The 25711-nt window shown below is 39.0% G+C and overlaps 1 protein-coding gene and 1 non-coding gene across 2 annotated transcripts in view; one reads left to right on the forward strand and one right to left on the reverse strand.

Annotated features, from left to right (window-relative positions):
- LOC110806184 (uncharacterized) overlaps window positions 1–22136 on the reverse strand; it is a 29519-nt gene extending 7383 nt beyond the window's left edge. The window contains exons 1-7 of the mRNA XM_022011819.2: window positions 21978–22136; window positions 21348–21663; window positions 20500–20678; window positions 20266–20401; window positions 19039–19299; window positions 18742–18839; window positions 45–156 (exon numbers count right to left, since the gene is read on the reverse strand). Coding sequence (XP_021867511.2) covers window positions 45–156; window positions 18742–18839; window positions 19039–19299; window positions 20266–20401; window positions 20500–20678; window positions 21348–21663; window positions 21978–22064 — 1189 coding nt within the window. The 5' untranslated portion in view covers window positions 22065–22136. The remainder of the gene's footprint in view (window positions 1–44; window positions 157–18741; window positions 18840–19038; window positions 19300–20265; window positions 20402–20499; window positions 20679–21347; window positions 21664–21977) is intronic.
- Window positions 22137–22213: 77 nt separating this feature from the next.
- Window positions 22214–22285, forward strand: TRNAT-CGU (transfer RNA threonine (anticodon CGU)). Its single transcript has one exon. It is a non-coding gene; the product is annotated as a tRNA-Thr (tRNA).
- Window positions 22286–25711: the final 3426 nt, after the last annotated feature.

The following is a 25711-nucleotide window of genomic DNA, read 5'->3' on the forward strand; positions in this document are numbered from 1 at the left end:
AATTAATGACGCCTTTTAAAATAGACTAGTCAGTAGTCACCTACATCTGGCATCTAGGCATTCATGCAGTATTGCAGCCAGTATCATGGAATCTAACCCTCCTGAAAACAGAACAGCCACAGGAACAACATCCTCTCGTCCATCATGCGTAGCTTCCTGCCAACGAAGATACAGAGTTAATTCAGATGAGTTAAACAATATTGACATCTCAAAAGACAAGAAAAAGAAAAAAAAGAAAACATTAATTAGTACTGTAACAGGAAAAGTAAAGGACACCTTCTCTACAAGTACACACTGCATACCAAAGTATTATACTTCATTTACTGCCAACTCCCACATGGTAGCATATCTATATAGTATACACTCCCACCATTGACTGTGGTTTCCTCTTCATTTTGGCATCCTAATTATCAATTGACCCTCAAAATCTATTCCTCTAATAAGCTATTGCTAAAAGTTTCTTCCACTTTTCTTAATCATTGAAATAAGCCAAACTAGGACTACAAGTCTGAAATAGCGTAAATGTTCAATTACTTTTATCAGCTGGCTTGGGTGCAAACTGCAAAACACATGACTTATAAGTGTGATAACAACTTGCTTAAGGCATTAATTCTTTAAAAGAAAGCCAGTACTTCACTGTTTCACTCAAACAGTCTGGAGTATCTTTGGTGGCTACAGTAAATAATTGTTATCATCAAAATCTTCCTATCAGTGCAAAATTCACAGAGAACACATGCACAAACAATCTTCCTACAAGGTTTCAACTCCACATTTGTATAACACTGCTCAAAGAGCTGAGAGCACGTGCACAAAAAAGTGGTGACAGATTTACCTATTCACCTGCATATGCACCACTCGGTGCAAAAGTCATCAACTTAGGAGCTCTAAGTTTGCAGGCAACCGAAATAAATTCCTAGCAAGAAGCATAAAGTTCTACAGCTAGAAAATCCTTCTGTCCAAATTCTAAAACAGAGAAAATAATATGAATTTTTCCAAATACACGAGACTTCACATCCAAGTCCTTCGGCTACAGTGGGGGTGTTGACTAAACCCAAAAGAGAGACTCGACATTAAAAACAGGCAACTGAAAGCTACGAGAAAACGAAATTCTTCAAAACCCTAAAAGTCCCAAAAACCACCTACGAAGTGACAGACGCTGAAACCAAGAGTGTTCTTCTGAAATCTAATGACACCTTCAAAATCCCGCGGCTCAATGAATAAAAACGTTCACCATAATGCGCTAGCTGCCTTCCTAATGCAACATATCTCGAAAAGATAGAATCCTCAACTAGTCATATTGCTAACAGTAACACTAAATCTCTAGCGGCAGCGAAGCTAAAAATACCATACTGCTTAGAGATTTACTCCCTCTGTCCCGGAATACTCGACCCGTTTTGACCGGCACAGAGTTTAAGGGACTTGAATTGACTTATTTAATTTAATAGATAGTAGTTGATAGTGGGGTATTATTTTAATGTAGTTAGTGGGAGGTGGGTTAAGAGGTGGGGTTGGGGGAGAGTAGGGGTTCAATTTTTAATTATTTTTTGTATGGAGTAGGGGGTAGGTGGGTTAATAGGGGTGGAGTGAGAAATAATATAATATTGTTAGCATATTTCCATTTTTAGAAATAGGTCAAGTATTAAGGGACGGCCCGATAAGGAAAACAGGTCAAGTATTCTGGGACGGAGGGAGTATATAGAACCAGATCTAACAGATGCAACAGTGACCTTGAGTATTTCACAGGCCATAATATCCCTCTATAACAGAAAAGAAGTTCCACCTAGGTCTGCCGAAAGCATGGACGGAAACTCAAAACAGCAGATGTCTCCCAAAGACCTCCCAAGGAGGTAACTAAATGGCCTACCATAGAAATTAGCTTCTACTAAACTTTATGCACGAAAAAATCTAAGAAATGAACGGCAAGATGGTAACTTGAAAACATTATAGAGCTCTGATGCACAAGGAGAGAACCAAAATTGACATGGCTAGCTTGACTTTTCCGGAATATGAACTCATTTAGCAACAGGTAGGGTGAAAAGTAATAGTCACCATTATCTCCGCTGAGGGTGAAATGAAAACACTCCGTCACACTTCAAACGTATGTCAACTATATTCCATCAGCAAAGTATCCCATTTTATTAGTGTCTTTTCTTGTCTACTAGTGACTGTTAGTGTTCTGATTTAACCATTACCAAGCCCCATGAGTCCTGCAAACAGAAAAGTCTGCAAGGTATATCCATTTACTATAACATCAAAACCTAAAAAGATTAAGAGAAAAGAAATGGCGATAAGGGAGTACGATAAGGTTTAAGTGCTATTGAGCGCCAATTGTTGCCATGCCGAGGAAGAGGAAAAACCAGCAGCTCGAAATTAGGGGTTTGATTGGGGAATCGTCCTCCCAATCTCCAATTCAAACCAAAAAACCTATGAACCAAAATCAAAAGAGGAAGGAGAGTACCAATTCGAAACCCGATGAAATAATTGATGCATTGAAAACCACTCTGATTCCGCCTCATCCGAGCAATGGGCCGCCGTTGCCGGAGTTGCAGGAGGTTATTAATGCCTATCATCTAAGTTGCACGGATACGGGTACGGATACGGGTACGGATACGGGGACGGGTACAGGGACGGAAAACGGCAAAATCAAAAATGTCGAAAACGAGTACGGCATGGATTCGGCAAAAAAAAAAAAAAAACAAGAATTTAGCTAAATTAATTATTTAATTCATTCAACTAATTAATTAAGATTTTAAACATTAAGTTACCTAAATGACTAAATCACAATATCACATTATCATTTATCACAAAACATAACAACATTTAATTATTTAAAAACGAAAATAAAAATTACAAAAAAAAACGTCCAAAAAAAAATAAAAATAAACAGAAGATAAACCTTCCATATTCCAAATTTCCAAAACTAAAAAATAAATCAGTCACACTACTCATTCTCATTCAAACACAAAAGTACAAAACACATAGAGAAACAAAAAAAGGAAAAAAAAAAAGAAAAAGAAAAAGAGACGCGAGGAGAGAAGGAGAGACGGCGGCGGTGGATGTTTCTGCAGACGACGAGCAACCGGCGGTGGTACGCACTTCCTCCCTCGACGTCGTCGCTGTTCGAGTGTTCGCCTAGCCGAATTCGATGTCGCTGCGAGCCTGCGACGCTGCCTCGCTGGTGGCCGGTGGCGAGGAAACAAGAAAAAGACTCGAACACCACCGGCGGAAAGGAAGACCACTGACGGTGAGGAAGACCACCGGCGGCGAGGAAGAGTCGAAGAGACGAAGAGCAGCTTCGAAGAAGAGTCGAACCAGGTGAGAGAGAAATTAGGGATTTGGGAAAAAACCCTAAAATTCGAATTTGGGTCTTAATGGCTGTTGGGTACTTGGTTTTTGCCCAAATACGTACCCACCCGCGTACCCACCCCGTACCCAGCCGTACCCATTTTCGGCCCACGTACCCAGATTTCGGATTCGTTTTGGGGACGAATCTGGGGCGTACCCGTACCGTACCCGTACCCGGTACGGGAAACGGGTGTCCACTGCCGTCCCCGTGCTTCATAGCCTATCATCAGGCTATTACTCAAAACCCATCAACTACTGAGATGGCTACAACTAGAACCCCCATCAATGATGGAGGTGCTTACTGATGTGCAGGAATTAGGATTTGGTGGAGGTACCACTACGGAGAGAATGCAGGCTATTTTATGGGGGGTAATCAAGCTCTTGGGCTACCTCTTAATGTTGGACCAGGAATGGAAAGCTATAAACCATGAGAAGCTTGTGAAAAGGAGAAGCGGCTCAACAATGGTGGACCTGTAATTGGGGGTCCGAAGCCGAATTTTGTGCATAGGAAATTTAATATGGAAGTTACTTCAACCCGGGCTAGCCTTTTCAAAGGCAATCAGCTTACTGCAAAAGGTATAGCACTCAACTTTATTGCTCCTACAATTTCTGATGGAAATCCGATTGCTTGTTTAGACAAAGATGAAATTGACAAAATTTCAGTCATTTGGGCTACCTCTGTTGTAATGTATGTTGTTGGAGATTTTCCATCGATAGGTGTTGTTCTTAGGTACATTGATAAAGAATGGATGGAGGTAAGTGAGTGAGTAAGCCGCTGGTTTTTCTACATGATGAAGGCTACTTCGTGAATAAATTTGGCTCTATTAGAGATAGAGACTCAGTGTTGTCCTCTGGACCACATTCATCGGTAGACCTATGATTATTAAACCGTGGGCCGCAAACTTCAACTTTCAGAATGAAATTTTGAGGGTGATTCCTTTACGGGTGAGGTTACCTAACTTACCATTGGACTGTTGGGACCTGACTCGCTCAACAGGATAGGTAGCCTTATTGGTGTGCCCCTTTATGCAGACGAGTGTACCTCTAGGTAGACGAGGGTGCCTTAAGCTCGAATATTGATAGAGTTGGATGTAACTAAGGATATGCCTCAAAGTGTAGTGATTCAAGACTCTTCAGGGACTACGGGACTAATATCACTCAGAAGGTGTTTTATGATTGGCTGCCTCCGTACTTTAAGTCTTGTAAGATAGTTGGTCACGATTGTGGTAGATTTCAGCAGAATTTTAATAGGGCTAAACCTGTTATACAACCTCACAAGAAAGCAGAGAAAGATTGGCAACCTAAGGCTCAACAACCAGTACAACAAGTTGAGAAAAAACAGATAGTTAATGTAAGTGCTTCTGTTAATAAAACTGTTCTTTTATCTGAAACTGCTCTTTTATCTGAAACTGTTGCTACTAATATAGATGTACCCCAACCTGTTATATGTTCTACACATACAGAAGACAACACTATTAAAACAGCTCAAGGGGATGATGATGGATGGATAGTAGTATTGAGAAGAAATAGGGATCCTAGAACTCCCATTTCTATGAATGTGGGGTTTGCTCAGGTTACTGATAGAAATATTGGGCTTACCTTTGGTGGAGGAGGAGGAGGTACAACAAGCACCTCTCAACCTTTAATATGAATATTTGCACTTGGAATGTTAGGGGTATGAATGACCCCAATAGAATAGAGGAAATAAGGAGGTTCATAAATAATAATAATATTAGTGTCTTTGCTTTGATTGAAACGAAAGTTAGAATAGTATAAAAATTATGAAAAAAGTTGGGGCGGACTGGCATTGGGATAATAATTACTTGTTCTCCCCTAGGGGGAGAATATGGATGGCTTGGAGGCATAGCTTGGTTTCAGTCCAAGTTGGGTGCAAATTGGAGCAGTTTATTCATCGGTTTGTAAACACAAAGAATGGAAAATTTTGTCCTGCTTTTACTGTTGTCTATGGTTTACATTAGATTGACACTTAGAAGACCTCTATGGAGGGATCTAGAACAATTAGGGACTGTTGTCTCAGGTCCTTGGCTTATCATGGGAGATTTCAACTCCGTTCTATACTCTGGTGATAGGGTAAATGGCGACCCAGTGACAAACAAATACACCGCTGATTTTGAGAAATTTCTTGACAGCACTGATGTGGTCGAAATCATGAGTTTTGGCCACTTCTTCTCAAGGAGTAATAAAGGGCACGGTGACAAAAGAATTACCTCCAGAATTGACGGAGCTTTAAGAAATGCAGCTTGGCTCACTGTGTTATATACTTCTTCTGTTGTTGAATATTTGAATCCGGGGCTGTCTGACCATTCCCCATTCCCCTCTTCTGCTAACTTAAAATATGGAGCTTAAAAAGGGATGTAGACCCTTTAAGTTCTTCAATTACATGTCTGATCATCCTGAATTCTTGCTGGAGTGAAACAAAGTGTCGCTTCAGGAAACATGGGTATTGAAAATCTTAAAAACCCGCAAGTTCCTGGGAAGTGCAGATTACAGGGTCTACTATGTTCTAGTTATGGAAGAAGATGAAGAGCATTAAAACTGGCCTTAGATCTCTTCATCAGAAAGAGTTTGCTAAATTAAACGAGAGAATTGAGCTCGTCATGTCCGAGTTGGATCTTAATCAAGGTAACCTAGCTAAAAACTATTCTGATCTGAACTTGCAGCAGGACGAAAAGGAAAAAGTGTCCCAGTTGAGGAAATTCTTAGCAATTCAAGAAAGTGCTTAGAAGCACAAATCTAGGATCCAGCGGTTGCAATTAGGTGATTCTAAATCAAAATTCTTTTTTGGTGCTATGAAAGAAAGAATTACTAAAAATAGCATTGATGTGTTATCCAATGAAGCTGGTGATAAACTTACAACTGAGATAGAAATTCAAGAAGAAATCAAGCAATTTTATACATCCTTGATTGGTATTGCTACTTCCAAGCCAAGGCACTGATTCTCAAGGTGGTTAGGCAAGGGAATCAGTTGACTGCACAGGAAGCTGGCAATTTGATTAGGCCAATTACTAACGCTGAAATTGATGCAGCTTTGAAAAGAATTGACATAAATAAGGCTCCGGAAATTGATGGCTTTAACAGCTTATTTTTTCTGAAGTCATGGGAAGTACTCAAAGGTGGTGTTTATGTTTCAGTGAGGGAATTTTTTATACAGGCTCTATGTTAAAGCAGGTGAACAATACGTTGGTTACCTTGATTCCTAAAGTCCACAATGCTTCTAGGATCAAGGATTTTAGACCAATTCCATGTTGTTCGGTGCTTAGTTTAAAAGAGTGAGCCCAAGGCGAGCCTAGGCGCAGCCTTCGACGCCTTCAGCTCTCCAGGCTCACTGATGTCAACCAGGCGCGCGCCTTCGTGCGCCTTAGGTAAGGCGCAAGGCACAGCGCCTTATGCGTCTTCGGTCTTCAGGCGCAGCAAGCTGACGTGAATCTTTTATTTACTTTTTTTTTCTTTTTTAATGATATAAACACACCCCATGTGACCTATCAACGGTGATATCTCTACAACCTAAGTTTTTTGGGTAGTGGCAGTAGCATAATATGAGTTAATTTCATATTTTCAGCTTGTAATTACCATGGAAGGTTCTAATTCTGGCACTCCATCGACGGGATCACGCAATGCTTATGAACCGGCAAGAAAATATGGCACTCCCAATAGTATTATGTTGTTTTGAGTATAAATTGTGTTGACTTTGTTCCATACCGAATTTTAAGGTTTATTAGGAAATTATGTGCGCCTCGTATCCAAAAGGTGTGCGCCTGAGCCTTGCGCCTAGGCTCCATGAACCTTGTGCGCCTTGCGCCTTATAAAACTAAGGTTCGGTGGTGTTAGAGCTCGCAGCGGAAATTTGGCTTCTGCTAGATAATATGAAATCGATACCTCACAAATAAATAATATTTTGTGGATAAACAAACAACCCTTATGAAGGAAATAATAAATGTTACGTAAGAAAAATAATCTTTTCTTAAACTAAACTTTTGTGATGTGAATTGAATTGAATAAATATATTACAACCTAAGCATTATATAATCACATAAGTGTTAAATTAGGAATGCTAAATAAGGAATGTTCTCAAGAAAACAATGACGCACATTATTTACTTTCCTACAATTCCTCTTGCTCTATGAGTAATGCTTCCCCATAAAATAGGGAGAGAATTAATCTCAAAACCAACACTTATTTCTACAATTCTCCACCTCGTTCGTAATTTGAAACAATCAAATTTTGGACGAACAAATTCATCATTCGTATCCGGTTGCACCATTTTGACAATGATTGCCTACGTACCCTCGATCGGGATCAAACCAATCGTAGTTCCATTAATCTTTCCATGTAATGCCTAACATGGGACAATGTTTAGTAATTCCAAGCAATGTTGGAACTTGCTTCCTGACACAACTTTGGTTAACATATCTGCGGGGTTCTCATTTGTATGCACCTTCATAAGAGAAATACTACCTTCCTCTATGACATCTCGAACAAAATGATATCTCACATCTATATGTTTGGTACGAGCATGATGAACTTGATTCTTAACCAAATGAATTGCACTTTGGTTGTCACAACACAGATTCACACATTCCTGCTTCAACCCCAAATCATCTAGAAGTCCCCACAACCACAATGCTTCCTTGACTCCTTCTGCCATAGCCATGTACTCGGCCTCTGTAGTTGATAGAGCCACCGTGGCCTGTAACATTGATCGCCAACTAACTGGAGCACCATGTATTTTAAACACATAATCGGTAGTAGATCGTCGTTTATCTAGATCACCGGCATAATCAGAATCAACAAAACCATTATCTGACATGTATTTCCACCAAAGTACAACCCCGTGTCAATAGTACTTTTTAAGTACCTTAAAACCCATTTCACAGCTTCCCAATGTGCCTTTCCTGGATTCGCCATGAATCTACCGACAACACCAACTGCTTGTGAATGGCGTACATTAAACTGCCAACTGTGCTAGCATAAGGTACATTATCCATGTATTCCGCTATAGTGGGAGACTGTTTACCAGAGAGTCTAAAATGTGGAGCCAATGGAGTTACCACTGACTTGGCACCTTTCATCCCAAACCTTTCAATAACCCGCTCAATGTAGCCTTTCTGGCTCACGAACAATTTTCGATTTGACCTCTCTCTTCTAATCTCTATACCCAGTATTTTCTTTGCAGCGCCCAAATCTTTTGTCTTAAACTCTTCACCAAGTTGAGTTTTTAAAATATTTATCTCCACCTTGCTTTTTAAAGCAATAAGCATGCCGTCCACATACAATAGAAGATAAATATAATCACCTCCACGAATTTTACGAATGTATACATAACAATTGAAATTACTTCTAGAAAACCCTTGCTTTAACATAAAGGAATCAAATCGCTTGTACCACTGTCGAGGATATTGCTTCAATCCATAAAGTGATTTCCTAAAGCAACAAACCCGACTCTCTTTACCCTCAACCTTGTATCCCTCACGTTGATACATATAGATTTCCTCTTTCAAATCACCGTGTAAGAAAGCTGTCTTCACATCAAGTTGTTCCAGCTCAAGATCACCATGAGCAACAAGACTTAATAGCACCTGAATAGAAGTGTGTTTTACCACAGGAGAAAGTATCTCATTGTAATCAACACCCTCTTTCTGTGCAAATCCCTTGGCCACTAGCCTAACCTTATATCTTATACCATCGGTCTTGGAAGGATCCTCTTTTCTTTTATACACCCACTTACAACCAATAGCAGTGCAATGGTACTACCTCACATGTCTTGTTTTTATGAAGAGATTGCATCTTTTCCTCCCTAGCAACCAACTAACTCTCTCTATCTTTGTCTTTGATAGCTTGTTTGAAGGTGATCGGCTCATCATCCTCCACCGAGAGTGCATATTCTACCAAATTAACCTGCCCACAATGCCTCAGAGGTTTGTCTGACCCAAACTTCTGAACTGATTTATAACTCCTCTTTGGCCTAGTGGTTGACAAAGATTCCTGCTGCTCTTGTTGTAACACATGTACATTTTCCCGCTGTATCTCCTCATGTTCAAGAGCACCCTCCTCATCATTTTTATTAACACCAGGATGCTCCACCTAAACATGACTAGAATCTGGTTGGTCTCTAGATTCTATCTCCACCACTTGATTATTTGAAATAGTCCCGGCATCACCATTTTTTGACACCATAGCTTTGGATAAAGCTATCATAGATCTTTCATCAAAAGTCACATCCCTGCTGATTACAAATCTAGAATCCTCTATAATCCAAAGAGGATAGCCATTACGCCTTTGGGATACCCCAAGAATACTGCTTTCTTGGCTCTTTCATCAAGCTTGTTATTCTTGACATGATAATAAGTTGTGGACCCAAAGACTCTAAGTTTCTTGTAATCTGCATGTTCCTCTGACCACACCCTATAAGGTATGTCACCATATAAAAAAGAATGTGGGGATCGGTTCACTATGTAGCAAGTTGTAGCAACCCGATTCTGCCCACCATTCTTTGTCTAACACAGAATTAGAACGCATACACCTAGCCTTCTCATGCAGTGTACGATTCAAGCTTTCCGCGACTCCATTATGTTGTGGTGTGTCTCTAACTGTCCAGTGTCTCACAATGTCTTCCTGATCACAAAACTCCTTGAAAGCTCCCTCTGTGTACTCCGTACCATTATCAGACCGTACAGTTTTTAGCTTTCGACCTGTTTTGTTCTCAACCATTACTCTCCACCGCTTGAAAATATCGAATACCTCATTCTTATACTTGAGAAAGTAAATCCAAGCATATCTAGACTAATCATCAACAAATGTAACAAAGTACTTGGAACAACCCTTGGAAGAAACTTTAGTCGGACCCCAAACATCCGTATGCACATAATCTAACAGCCCTCTACTTTTGTGTTTGCTTGTAAAGGACTTTACCTTGTGTGCTTTTCCATACACACAATGTTCACAAAATTCCATTTGTGGTTTCTTCATGTTATTCAACAAACCTTGTCCGCAAAGCAATGATATACCTTTTTCCGACATATGCCCAAGGCGCATGTGCCATATCCTAATGCATTCTGTTTGGTCTTTACTTCCACTGATTCCAACTGCTAAATCACCAGTAACAGTTGTCCCCAAAAGAGGATAAAGATTACCGTGACAAACCCCCTTCATCACTACCAAGGAACCACGAACAACTTTTAATACACCATTTTTCATGGATATTTTGCAACCATTTTTCTCTAATAACCCAATAGAAATAAGGTTTTTCCGTAAATTTGAGATGTGTCTCACATCCTTCAAGGTTATTATTGTTCCATCATGCATCTTGATTTGAATAGTACCTAACCCGATAGTCTTGCAAGCATGATCATTTCCCATCAAAACCGTACCATAGTCCAAACTTTGATAAGTTGTAAACCACTTTCTGTTTGGGCACATATGGTGTGATTCTCCTGAATCAAACATCCACTTACCAGATATTTCAGTGCATTGTTCTGAAACGGAGTAACAATAATCTTCCTCGTCATTGAGACAAAACTTGCATCTTGTTTTTCTTGTTGTTTTCCTCTGGAGATGTTGTTGTCCGACCTCTTGAATGTAGCATTGTAGCCCTCTTATTTGGGCAATTTAGTTTAAAATGACCAAGCTCACCACATTTGAAACATGGTCTTTCCGCAAGAGGTCTAGATTTTGGTCTAGACTTTCCTCCCTTGCCTCTTCCTCTTTCATTAGTCCTTCCTCTAGTTGTAAACAATCTCTGAGCTTATTCCCTGTATTCTACTCCACTGCTAAACATCATCCCACTTGTAGCAACCTTTCAAAGATCATCCGCTAAAAGTGATGTTCTAGTTTCATCCATGGTTAGAGTATCACCCACAAGCATCAATGTTTGAACTAGAGTTTCATAGGACTTTGGTAATGAAAGTAATAACATGAGCGCTTGGTCTTCTTCTATCTTCACATCTATATCCTTTAAGTCTTCTGATATAAATCTATCAAACTTATTGATATACTCCCGAATTGAGGGGCCTTCTTCCATCTTGCATGTATACAACAACAACAACAAAGCTTTAATCCCAAAATAATTTGGGGTCAGCTAACATGAATTGTCATAGGAGATCGTCGATGTGACCAGAACAAACCAGAAATAATAAAACTAAATAAAGTTTAAAGTAGATATAAGTAAAATAAAAAATAAAAATGGAAGATATATAAGTCAAATGAAATCATCCAACGTATATTCTCTCCCTCCACTATATCCTATCCAACGCCATATTCTCCTCAATCCCAAATATGCTCATATCGTACTCAATCACCTTCCTCCAAGTTTTTTTAGGTCTTACCCTACCCCTTACAATTCTATCGTTTTCCCACCCTTTTAGCCTCCTAACTGGGGCATCACTTGATCTTCTGCTCATATGCCCAAACCATCTTAAACGATTTTCCATCATCTTAAACTCAATCGGTGCGACCCCTACCTTCTTCCTAATTATCTCATTCCTCAAACGATCCTTTCTTGTATGCCAACACATCCATCGTAACATGCGCATCTCCGCCACATTCATCTTATGCACGTGACAATGTTTCACTGCCCGGCATTCCGTACCGTATAACAACGCCGGTCGAATTGTCGTGCGGTAGAATTTTCCTTTCAATCTTTGGGGCATGCCTGGATCACATAAGAACCTCGTGGCACTCTTCCACTTTACCCAACCTGCTTTGATTATATGAGCCACATCGCCATCCAATTCCTCATCCTTTTGGTAATAGATCCTAAATAACAGAACATTTCAGAACCTTGGACAATTTTCCCATCTAAGGTAATCGCCCATGTCTCTCTATCTTGGGCTCCACTAAACTTACACTCCATATATTCTGTCTTGTTTCTACTCAGCCTAAAACCCCTAGATTCCAAAGTTTGTCTCCATACCTCCAACTTACTTTCCACTCCTTTGGTTTCATCAATCAACACAATATCATCTGCAAACATCATGCACCATGGTATACCATCTTAAATTGACCTCGTCAATTCGTCCATGACTATAGCAAAAAGAAACGAGCTAAGTGCGGAACCTTGATGCACTCCAATCGTAATGGGGAATTCTTCGGTCTTACCAACACTAGTACGCACACTCGTACTAACTCCTTCATACATGTCCTTGAAAATATCAATATACTTCCTCGGAATTTCTTTCCTACTTAATGACAATCTTGCATGTATACAATTTGGATTTTAGATAGATCATGTTCGTTAGAGTTTTCGTCATGAAATTTGTCTCTAACTTTGCCCATACGCCAACAGCCGTTGCTTTTTCATTTACCAAGAATGCAACATCCCTCTCAAGGCACAAGATTATGGTTGCTCGTGCTTCAAGATCTAACTCTTCCCAATCCTCATCCTTCATATCCCCGGGTTTTTGTTCTTTTCTCGCTAGCGTTTTATGCAGATTTTGCGAAATTAGCAAATTTTTCATTTGCATCCTCCAATAGGAAAAATCATTTTTCCCATTGAACTTTTCAATTTCATATTTTCCAAATTTTACCCTTCCACTAGTACAAGCCATTATAAATATTTTTCAAAATAAAAAATCTAACCACTTAAAATTTTGACGTTGGCTCTGATACCAATTGTTAGGACTCGCAGCAAAAATTTGGTTTCTATTAGATAATATGAAATCGATACCTCAAAGATAAATAATATTTTGTGGATAAACAAACCACCCTTATGAAGGAAATAATAAATAGTAAGGAAAATAATCTTTTCTTAAACTAAACTTGTGATATGAATTGTATTGAATGAATATATTACAACCTAAGCATTATATAATCACACAAGTGCTAAATTAGGAATGCTAAATAAGGAATGTCTCTAAAAAACAATGACGCACATTATTTACTTTCCTACAATTCCTCTTGCTCTATGAGTAATGCTTCCCACAAAATAGGGAGAGAATTAATCTCACAACCAACACTTATTTCTACAGGTGGTGTACAAATTAACCTCCAAAATACTTACTACACGAATGCGAAGATGTTATTGGTAAGGTTGTTAAATGCTCTCAAGCTGGGTTCATTTCGGGGAGAGCTATCTCTGATAATACATTATTGGCTTCGGAATTGATCAAATGTTATTCTAGGAAAATTGCTCCCCGAGATGCATGATCAAGGTGGATTTGAAAAAAGCTTATGATTGTTTGGAGTGGTCGTTTCTGAAAGAGTGAAAGTCATGCTACATGAGTTGGGTTTCCCTTCTGAATTGGGTTATGCAATGCTTGTCAACTGTTTCTTACTCAATCTTGCAAAATGGGTTTCCTACTAAACCTATCCCTGCAAAAAAGGGGTTGAGGCAAGGTGACCCCATGTCACCTTTTCTTTTTGCACTTGGGATAGAATACCTTTCTAGGTGTTTACAACAGGCTTCCTGTGATGCTTCCTTCAAATTCCACCCACGATGTAAGAAAATGGGTTTAACTCGCATAATGTTTGCTAATGACTTTTTGATGTTTTCTACGGCGAACCCTCCTTCAATAAAAACCAATGTTGATGCTTTTAAGAAGTTTTCTGAGGCATCAGGACTGGTTGGTTGCTAATCTGACCAAGAGTGATGTATATTTGGTTGGCATTCCTCCATCGGAGGAAGATATCATTATCAACATGCTCGATATTCCCAAAGGTACCTTCGACTAATCGAAAATTGAGTTATACAGATTGTAATCCTTTAATCGAGAAAACAATTGCCACAATTAAAAGTTGGGTTGCAAAGATGTTATCATATGCGGGAAGGCTTCAGCTTATTAAAATCTGTACTTTTTGGCATTCAAATCTATTGGTGCCACATTTTTGTAATGCCCAAGAATTTGATGAAAGAGATGCAAAGAATGTGTAGAGTGTTTCTTTGGACAGGTTGCGATGCACGGTCAAGGAAAGCTCCAATCTCATGGGGGTAAATGTGTCTGCCTAAGACAGAAACGTGGGAACTACTAGTTGAACTACTAATAGAAGCGATCGACCGTGGGTGTGCATTGGAGACTTCAATGGTATTCTAAGTCACAATGAGAAGCTAGGAGGTGACCCGAAACCACAGAAGTGTTGTGAAACGATGCAAGTCGTGCAACCTAAGAGACATTAGGTTCGAGGGACATCCGTTCACATGGTCCAACAACAGTAGATGTGGAGAACGTCCAAGAAAGGTCGGATAGGGTACTGGTGACAGACTCGTTCGACCTTTATCCATGCTCGATGGTTGAGCACCTCCATAGAAGAAAATCTGATCATGTTGTTCGTGTGTTCTAGCAGACTAAAACAATGGAGCAGTCAACGCCCCATTGATTTCCATGAGCAAATGAAGTGTAGGCGAGGGGAGAACAAAAACCTCATGTCCCAACCACCTATACCGAGCACTCTAGAGGAGTTAAAGAGGTTGGATGCTGAAATTGATGACCTTGAAAGACGAGAGGAGACTCACTGGGCTCAACGTAGTAGACAAGATTGGCTCCAAGACGGGGACAGAAGCACAACCTTTTTCCATAGGAAAGATCAGCAACGGAGGAGGCGCAATACTATAAAAGGAGTCAATGATGGGGGGAAGCCGGAGAACAGACGAAGAAGAAGTGGAAGATGTTTTTGACTTTTTGTTGCATACTTTAAATCACTTTTTAAGTCCAATGGTACTTCTGAGATGCAATATATATTTGATAAGGTGCAAAGGAAAGTAAATGATGACATGAATTTAGCTTTGACCAAAGCATATACGGAAGATGAGGTAAAGTAAACACCGAAACAAATGCACCCCACAAAGGCCCCGACCTGATGGAATGCCGGCACTTTTTTATAAGAAATATTGACACATTGTCGGAGAAGAGGTAATTGTCTATGTTCTTAATATTTTGAATAATAAGGCACCAATTGAGCAAATAAACCACACCCAAGTGGTTCTCATACCAAAGAAAAAAGTGTATACCTCCACAAAAGACTACCGACCGGTTAGTTTGTGTAATGTCATGTACAAACTTGTTTCCAAGGCAGTCTCTAGCAGGCTTAAATCTGTTCTATCAGAGGTCATAAGTGAGTCCCAAAGTGCCTTTGTTCCGGGGAGACTCATTACTGATAATGTGTTAGTTTGCCTATGATTCACAACAGGAGTAAGGCGTAGGACAGGGTCGAGTGGGATTTTATACAAGGTATGATGAAGAAAGTGGGGTTCCACAAGAAGTTTTGGGGAGATTATTATGAGGTGCATAACATCGGTTTCGTAATCCCTCTTGTTTAATGGATTTCCTACGGAGAAACTCACTCTGAATAGGGGACTAAGGCAAGGTGACCCAATTTCACCCTTCCTTTTCCTTTTATGTGCGGAGGAGGGACTTTAGGCATTGCTACGGGACGCGGAGGCACTGAAAATAATTCATGGGGTGAAAATTGGCCATAATGTACCACATATATCTCACCTATTTTTTGTTGATGACAGGCTTATTTACCAGGGCATATGAAACGGAAGCCGAGTCCATAACTGACATTCTGGTATCTTATGAAGCAGCCTCGGGTCAAGAATCAATATGGAAAAATCAGAAGTCTCTTTCGGTCGTAATGTTAGCACCAATATGCAGAATATGCTTCATTTGAGGTTAAATTTTACCGCCGTAAATGAGCACGAAAAAGATCTCGGGCTCCCGACATACATTAGGAGATCCAAGAAGACTGTTTTCAAGTTATCCATGACCGAGTATGGAGGAAGATAAAAGGATGGAGCTAAAACTATTCAAAAGATTTAGTCGCTCGGCCAAGATACCTAAAAGGAAGCTCACCTTTTGGACCAACATCAAGCTTCCTTCTCGTTAGCCTTTTCGCCCCGTCGGAGACGAGGCTGAGAGAGGTGCTTGTCGAGAGCCGGAAGGGAGGTTCTCTTGAAGTCTGTTCAAGCGATTCCCACCTATGCTATGCTATGCAATGCTTCAAGTTGTCGGAAGGAATCCTTAACAGCATGAACTCTTTGTATAGGAACTTTTGGTGGGGGGAAATGGGTAATGAAAGGAAGCTTGCCCTCATTGCCTGGGGAAAATTGTGCAAGTCGAAGGATGATGGTGGACTGGGTATGAGGGACCTGCGAGCATTCAATATGGCCTTGTTGGCAAAACAACTCTGCAGGATCATCACCATACCTAACTCTTTTGCAGCGACATTTCTGACATTTCTGAAAGGCTAGTACTTTCCACATACTTTCCACGCACATCTGTATGGGATGCGAAAATAACCCCTAATCCAAGCTACACTTAGAGGTCCATTATGTCTTCTACAAAGTTGGTTAAAGAAGGGGTGTGGTGGGTGATTGGCAATGGGCGCACAACACGCTTCTGGAAGGTTGCGTGGATCTCAGGTGCTCCTGGTGGACGTTTGGTTTCACTACCACCGAGCAATGAAGGTGCAGCAAGCCTGGTTGCTTGTTGAATGGAGGTTTGAGGATGGGAGGGAATGAGATATGATGGCGGCTTACAACTCACCTCACAGAGGCTGAAACAGAAGCAGTCACCTCTACTTATGTTGCAGCGAGCGACCAAGATGACTTCCTCTCTTGGCCTCACACCAAGAAACGGTAGTTTACGGTTCGGAGTGCGTACCATTATGAACTCCAACGGAGAACTTAGAGATGTGGGCTCGTCGGCGAAGGGGGCTGCCCAAGCGTCGTGGAGGAAAGTGTGGCGAGCTCGTGTACCTCAAAAGGTTAGAAATCTGGTACGGAGGGCGCTTAAAAATGGGTTACCCACGATGGACGTTCTAGCCTAGCAGAGGGCTTAACGTCGATAGAAGATGCCCAAGGTGTGGAGAAGCACCTAAAACAGTGGTCTACATGGCCCTCCTTTGCAAGGAGGTGCAAATTATTTGCGAATGTCACTTGTGCGCTTCGAGCTAAAGGAGTGGAAGTATGGCTTTGTGGAGAGGGTTGAGGAGTTTATGAAGAAATGCACAATTGATCGAGCATCGGATCTGGTTATGTTGATTATATGGCTGGAATGGGGGCAATATGTGGGCTTTCAACAAAAAGCGAGTCGACCCTAGCATTATGTGTGCACGAACTATGGCCCTCCTTGAGGAGTACATTGTGGCTAATTCTACTGAATGTGAGGTTTCCCCTATATCAGTTAGTTACTGGCGAAGAGAAAGTATGGAAGGCTCCACAAGTGATGCGGTATTAAGGCAGGATGGTATGGTGGGTTTGGGGGTGATAGTAAGGTATCATGTGGGGGATGTCTTGGTAGCAGCAAGTAGGAGGATGAAGGTTGACATACCTGTTATACACGCTGAAGTGCTAGCAGTAAGGTTTTATTTTGCGTGCAGGTGGCCTATGAAGCAGGCTTTCGATCGTTTGATTGAAGTGGAGGTGGATAACCTCAACCTGGCAAACCTCCTACACACCAGGCAAACAGAGAAGTCAGTAACCCAAGTGATGGTAAATGACATTTGCAGCTTTGTAAAATCCTTTTATGCTTGTAGCTTTTATTCTGCTAAAGGATCTTGTAATAAAGTGGCACACACTATGGCCAAGAACTCTCTCACCTTTGAGGAGGACTTAATATGGCTGGAAGAGTGCCCGCAAAACGTTTCAACCCTTGTCCTTGAAGACAAGGGAAACCTTGAATGAATGCAAAGCTAGTAGTTTCTCGTAAAATAAAAAAAGCATATGCTCACGTGAGGGAAGTAGGCACAAAAGTAGAATGGAGAAGGCTCATAACAGCAATGCAAGTCCTAAAAGTACATTTATAATTTGGTTAGCCATTCAGAATAGGCTTGCAACAAGGGAGAGATTACTGATCTGGAACATCACCACTGATGGCATGTGTTCATTCTGCCAGAACCCAGAAACTACAGAACACCTTTTTTCAGCTGTGACTACTCAAGTCAGATTTGGCATTCTGTTTTGCAACACGTGGGGGTATGCAAGAACATTCTGAGTTTCAGAGAGGAAGTATAGTTGGCAACAGGGAAAAGCAGAATCAGTAAGGATGCAGATAAGGTTCAAAGCATAGCATTCATAGAAGCAGTCTATGCAATTTGGCTTCAAAGGAATTCCAAGACCTTCAACAACAAAGTGGATCAATGTAATACAGTAGTGCATAAGATTTTGTTTAACATAGCTCGTAGAAGTACGGTAAAGATGAAAAAGTGTTTCATTTAGGAGGCTCGCAGGGTTTCCCAAATCCTTCCTAGAAGGTGGGGGGAATTGTTACCGCTAAGCCTAGGTGTTTTTGGTGTTTGGTTGTATTGCCTACTCTTGGTAAATAATACCAATTCTTATTTGCCAAAAAAAACCTAAAAAAATTTCACATATTAGTAATAGCAACAAGCCAATGTCAAACAGAGATATCTAGAAGGCAAAGGACTAAAAAGCTGATAGTTTAGCACCTTGAAAATTGTATTTTGGGTAGTACGCCGTGTCATAGATTTTCTCAAGGCAGCCAAGACCCTGTCAGCTGCTGAAATAGTTGAAGACTGCAATTTTCCTACAGCGATCCACAACCAGTAATAATGGACAACATTCAGATTCAGTCACTAAACAATAACATGAAGGGGAAAAAACGGCATGAAAAAGAACAATGAAGAGAACTTCAGATCAATTATTAAACAAAAAGTGCAAGTTTTAATATCATTTTTACAGGAAAGCTCTTGAACTATTGTCCCAAAACCAAAGCAATATCTTACCATTATCAGAAGCTGAAAGCAAGTCTGAGTTCCCTGACAGTAGTGAGCAATTGGAAGAATTTGACTCCATAAGCTTAGGCTCAATCAGCTTTCTCTCCCACTTGATTAGATCTTTTAGCATATCGTTCAGCCATTCATGATTTCTGATTTTTCCAGCCAGATATGCACCAGCTCCTGACACATGAACAGCTATACTGTACACTCCACAGGGGAGCTCTTCCCAGTAATTGAGGTTACTTTCTCTATCTTCAACTTCAGGATCTAGAAAACAGAAAATATAAGCATAATGTAGCACAAGTGGAGATGTAGAGGATGGAAGAGCAAATGACCATTTGTAAAAATCAACTTAACAACTTGTGCAAAATGCAGGTTGATCAATAAGTGACAATCCAAATGACAAACAAATCGGAAAACTTAAACATAAAGCTCCCATTTACAACTCAAAACCATTCATTAGATAGCCACCTATATATCTCTTCTAATAATACGGTTAACGTGATTATACGATTTTAACAATCTTATTGGTAATACTGTCATTTTCCTTCTAATTTAAAAAATCCATGAATCCTGCAGCATCTATGCTGCTTTTGTTCCTTTATGTATTCAAGGAATCAGCTACGTTACACAATTGAACATTGGTTGTCCTAAGAATTCCCTGCAACTGAGGCATAAATAAGCAGATGACTCTATCAAGTCGGAGGTATTTACTGACATAACATAAATGGATCATTGAATCCATAACTAAATGCATTGATTTGTATTCAGAAACAAATTCAGAAGACATTCCATAAACAGAAGTGAATAGAAAAGTAGCGCTTACTAAATTCTCATGTGTTTGTGATGCACATTGACAAAAAAATAAATTAAAAAAGGAAGCTAAAACACACACAATTATCTAACATGAACATGCATATGTCAATAATACGTATTTTAAACCCAATCTGTAAATGTATATGTAGGTTTCGATTAGATTAAACATGAGATCACATAGGATGTAAGAATAAATGGACTCATATCTTGGCCATAAATTGTACTCTCAAGTCTCGACCCAGACAACCGCACTTATGCAGACCACTTCTGAGTTCTGACTGAAATTTTACTTCATGAAAGAAAACAGAAAAAAGTCCTCCAACATAACAGCTATTACAGTCTGCTGAAAACAGTCGTGATAAAATGGTAATGTTTTACGTGGGGTAAAAGAAAAAGAGATTCAAGTAGCAACATTACCTGGGCCCTGGAAAGTGGAGGCTGAAGGTGATACAGAAGACAAAACAAGCCGAGAGTCCTCCGAAGTGGGCCAATGAACAAGAAGGCTCCTTCTCCCTAATGCATCCCTGCCAAACCACAAAGTCCTGGAGGCATCCTAAGACCGATGGGCATGATTCAATGTAAATTAAAAAGGAAAAAAGCAGCATAACTCATATAAACTGCCAAAGAGAACTTACCAGTCCAAGAGGATACCTGCCAATATATCGCGGCCCATGGCCCCTTAATAGATGAAAGAAGTTCGGGAATTGTTTTTCCGCTACAGGTGCTCACATTCTCGTGGAACTGGCAGCAGCAACAGTTTTCCAAAGACTGCAGAAGAGCACTGGCGTCATTGCTATTATAGCTCACGTGAAGCCCGTCAAATATTTCGCCTTCAAATTGAATCACACACAAGTCAAAACGCATAAACTATGAAAAAAAATTGACATATACAATGCAAATAATTGGAAAAGAAAGCAATTCACCATTCAATTAAATAGAGCAATGTTTTGCTGATGAACAACTTCGAGTTAACAGTAAGCAAGCTACTTACTGCTATCTTCAGTGTCCCAAAGGCTCAAATTTTTCAAAATTATAAACATATAATTCTGTATTCCGTAAGCCGTAATCCTTTTTCATTGAAGTCAAAATAGATATCTAAAAACACTGCTGGAAAACCACTAATTTGCTATCAAGAAAACTTAATAGAAGCACAGGAATGAAAATCAGTGAACAAGAGAAGGCTACAAACAAGTTTGAAAATAGAAGATAGAAAGAAACAATCCTCATTTTCTCATCCAAATAAAAAGTCCATCCTCGATAAAAATGATGAAAGAATGGCAACAATGATTAACAAACCGAATGGCATCTGCCATTGCTCGTCTCTATCAACAATAATGGTTAACAAACTCAATCTTATCATATAAAGACATTACCGGATAAATATAGCAGGACTTGGCAATATTCCAATATAAGCTACCCAACAAACATCTATTTACTAGATTTAGCAGTGAATCATGAATGTTCAATCCACAACAATGATATATGAAGGTTGAGGTTACCATTATAAATGAGAATATTCCCAGATGCATCAACTAACGGCTGCACAACCGGCTTTGTTCCCCTCAACTGTAAAACAGCACCAACAAAGTACATCTCTCCAACAGATTGCTGCCCATTCTCTCCATTGGCTAAAGGTTTGCAATCATGCATAGAGCCGCGTAAACAAGAGACTTCGCTTTCGGTTTCCTCATCCTCCCTGACAACATAAGAATGTACTTTGGCATCCTTCACTTCAAGGATAACCTTTTTAGTCCCCAAACTATCAGGACCTCTTCTCCGTAAACGGGCTTTCACGTCATCAATTTTAAATGTAAACTGCATCCAGTACAGCAGATATTCCACCCTTAGTTCCAAATAACACATTCACATTAGAGAAATTAATCAATAAGGGGCAGCAATCTACCATACAGCATCACCATCATCAACCCATTATCACCTCTAACCAATAAATTCACAACTAAAACCCCAATTCAGAAAATATGTCAAGAACAACAAGAATTAACAATATCCATCAAAATTTCTTCTGTGATTGGTGTTTTTCAAATTTAGCGGTTCAAATTGAAACAAACAGAAACTTGTAAAAAATACCCATCAAAAAAAAAAAAAAAAAAGAGTAGAAATAACTTAACTGGTTCGACAGAAGATAGTTGCTGGGTTGTAACAATGGAGGATAAATCGAAGCAAAGGCCATCTACTATGAATGAAATACCGCACATCTTTCTCTCTCTCTCCTGTTTTGCGTTCTTCCGCCTTCTCTTCTCTTCTTCTCTTCTCCTCTCTTCTCTTGTACTCCGTACCTCGCTTGACGCAGTGAACTGAAATATTAAGGTTACTGTCCTTTATCCAGGATTATCAAACCGAAAATGCCTCCATAGCATAGTGGTATTGCGTTCGCTTCGTAAGCGAAAGGTCGCGAGTTCGATCCTCGCTGGGGGCTCTTTTTCTATATCGGTGCGGGTCATTTTTTACTTCAAACCGGGTCACCGTGTGGAGTCTATGTTGACCTATAATACTTTTACCGATCGGATCTAGTTTGGCTCTTCTTTTCCTTTAAATCGTGGTATCTTCTTTTACACAAATTCTTATTTACAATGGGTGTACAATAAATATTGTACACCAGAGTAAAAGTTAACTCAAAATGCTTAAAAGTTAAGCTTATATATGTAAAAGTTATCTATTTTTTAGTGATAAATTTTTTCATTTTAGTAAAACTTATTTCTTCAAAATTACTAATAATGTATAACATTAATCATTTAACCCATTAAAATGTTTATCTATGTACAATAAATTTATTGTACACCTTGTGCGCGCAAGACCTTTTGCATCTTTTACTTTAAACTAGTGTGTGGCCCGGGCGTTGCTCCGGGTTTTACTTTTAATCGGGGTTACTTTTTTTAAAAATGTGCCCAATTTTAAAAGATTGTATTTTACATTTATATGTGAAAGTATGACAAACATTGTAGGTAGTTGAGATGGTGGGAAGTGAAACTTTTAATCCATTAGGTTTGATGTTCGATCCTTACTACATTCATGCTTTTTTTGGTTGTCAATAACATACCATGATGCTACATCTCTTCATAGGTAGTGTCTAGTTTGACTCTTTTTTTCCTTTAAATCGGTTGGGATCTTTTATTACTTTAAACTAGATTTTGAGCTCGTTCAAAGAACGGGCGGTTGTATAATGATTATTTAGTCTATCTTTTTCAGTTCTAATTTTATTTAGGTTGTGATTTTAGAGAGAAACTATGATTTAAATAGAGGTAATTTTTAAAAGTTGAAAGAATACATAAATTACATAGTATATTAATATTGAGTGTTAATCGGGAAGACGGAGTAGAAGATGTTGAATGAATAGATTGGTGAATTGATGTTGTATGAGGAAGATGAAGTGAAAGAGGCAATTGGAATTATATAATATATCAAACAACAAAGGAAAAATAAAATAAAAAACTAAATTGATAAAAGAAATAATGAATGACACGTGTCATCTAATCAAATGTGATGACACATGTCATTTAATCAAATATGGTCTTGCTTTTTATAGACTATAGGTATAGACTAGGTATAGATTGGGTCATCAGATGGAGTATGGGCTGACCTACAATAGTTTGGGATACATCCTTTCATCGGGTGTTATAGCTCTCAAAATTGATAACAAGTTTGCTCCTCGGACTTCAAAAACATTCTCTTAGGTTATCCTTATGCTCGGAAATGATATAAGCTTTATGATTTAAACAACTCGTACAATAATTCTTAATATGGATGTTGATTCTGAATAGCACACTTTTCCTTTTCACTAAAAAAAACTAGTGTGTGGCCCGGGCGATGCCCCGATCGCTACATTGAATAGTTAAAATTTTAGATTTTTCTTGAGCTCAACATTTGACGAAATGCATGTATACCTTAAAGTGAAAAACATCAATTAAGTTTGTCAACTACACAGACACATTACGTCATTTATCATGCCAAGTAATTTTTCAATTAGATCATCTTACAATTGTATAATTTGTTTTCTAGTGGAACTAAGTGCTTCAAATTAATAACACCAAATTAGATATAAGCAGCCATGCAAGGTATTCCTATAGTTAATGCTTATGAGATTCATGACATCATTTTTCTTCATAATTGTTCTAATTATTTTTTTTATTTATTTTTCAAAATATTCCATAGAAAATAAAAAATCAAATAAAAATTTAGTTGGTTTAGACTTCATGTTAACATTTATTTATAAATTAATGTGAAGAAATAAACCACAATTGGTGGTTGGTTAAGATGGTAATGAGAATTATCATTCAAACATGAGGTCTAGAGTTCGAACCTCGTTGTATTGATTTTTTGTTATCCATGACATGACATACCAATTGGTGAGTGAATGATGTGGCGCAAAGGGAAGAGTACTACATGACACATAGACGTTTTTCAAAACGCCTTTTAATATATTAGTATAGATATCATTCTTCTAGTTCAAACAGAATAAATGAATCTCCCATTATATCTGAATCCATTTCCAAAAATCCAGATTACATAATATTTCCCAACACAACTCAACGTATTCCGCATTTTCCTTGAACCACGTAAGTGTATTGAATCTTGTTCTTCTAGTCGCCAAACACTCCTATAATCAAATACTCTAATTACGAATTAGTTTTTACAAATAGTCAGACCTCTATTTCATCTCAAAATGGTATTTTCTTTCCAAATCTCTCATAATCAAACCTCTATTTTATCTCAAAATGTTATTTTCTATCTACATATCTCGTAACGAAATATTCTCATTATAAGTTACAAACGATAGATGTTTCCAAACACTAATGAGCCGAACCCGACATTAGTAGAGGCCCTGTTTGGTTGTGAGAGGTTTGGAGAGCTTTTAGCGGTTTGGACACCATTAGAGGTTTGACTGACTCAAGCCGCTAATTTGAGTGTTTGGTTGTGAGCGGATTAAAACAGCGTTTTCATACCAAAACGCTAATTTGAAAAATGTTGGTTAGAGCAGCGTTTCCATTTAGCAAATTCACAACTGAGATGTGAAATTACCCTATTGCCCCAAACTGGCACGTTCCTCTCCCATCTCCATTGTTGTCCTGTTATCATTTTCCTTCATTAGCCAACCAATATCCTTCAGTATCCCATCCATTTCTTATTTTAAAAAAATACAGAAGCACATTTTTTAACCTTATTCTTTATTCATCACAAATTCAAATCGTTTTCTTGTCTAAAAATAAAGGAAATTTCTCCATCTTCTTCATTTTAGATCGAAATAATTTTGGTTTAGACACAAGCCTGCGCGCATGTCTTAATTGAGAGATCCAAAACTTGCGCAAGATCTGGATTGGCCTTGGTATATTCACCTCACCAATGAATTGAAGAGAAATTAGAAGAACACGTTTTGAAGTCACCGTGAATTTTGATACCTTTGGCGTTTGATAAGTTTTCTTATATAATAAATTCGACTAATATATTTAATTATTGAATAAAAAATATCATCAAAATTAAATGTAACAATGTCTTTTTTGGTCATTTTATGTAATTGACCAGCTAACAGCTATCCGCTGTTGGCCAAACACTTTTGTTTAACCAGCTGATGCAAACCTCTAGTCAAATAATTTAATACAAACCGCTAGTCAAACCATTTAATACAATCCGCTACAGCTAACCGCTACAGCTAACCGCTAACCGCTGTTTGCTAAACAGGGCCAGAGTCCCTCTTGTTTCATACTCCCTCTGTATTTTTTTAAGAGATACACTTGTCTTTTCCGGTCGTATTTATTTAAGAGATACACTTGCTATTTTTGGTAACTTATCAACCCCACCATCTAATCTATATACTATACTAAAAGAGAGGAACTCAATGTGGTGATGA

The sequence above is a fragment of the Spinacia oleracea genome, chromosome 3 (genome assembly GCF_020520425.1).
Source record: "Spinacia oleracea cultivar Varoflay chromosome 3, BTI_SOV_V1, whole genome shotgun sequence".
Classification (NCBI taxonomy): Eukaryota; Viridiplantae; Streptophyta; class Magnoliopsida; order Caryophyllales; family Amaranthaceae; genus Spinacia; species Spinacia oleracea.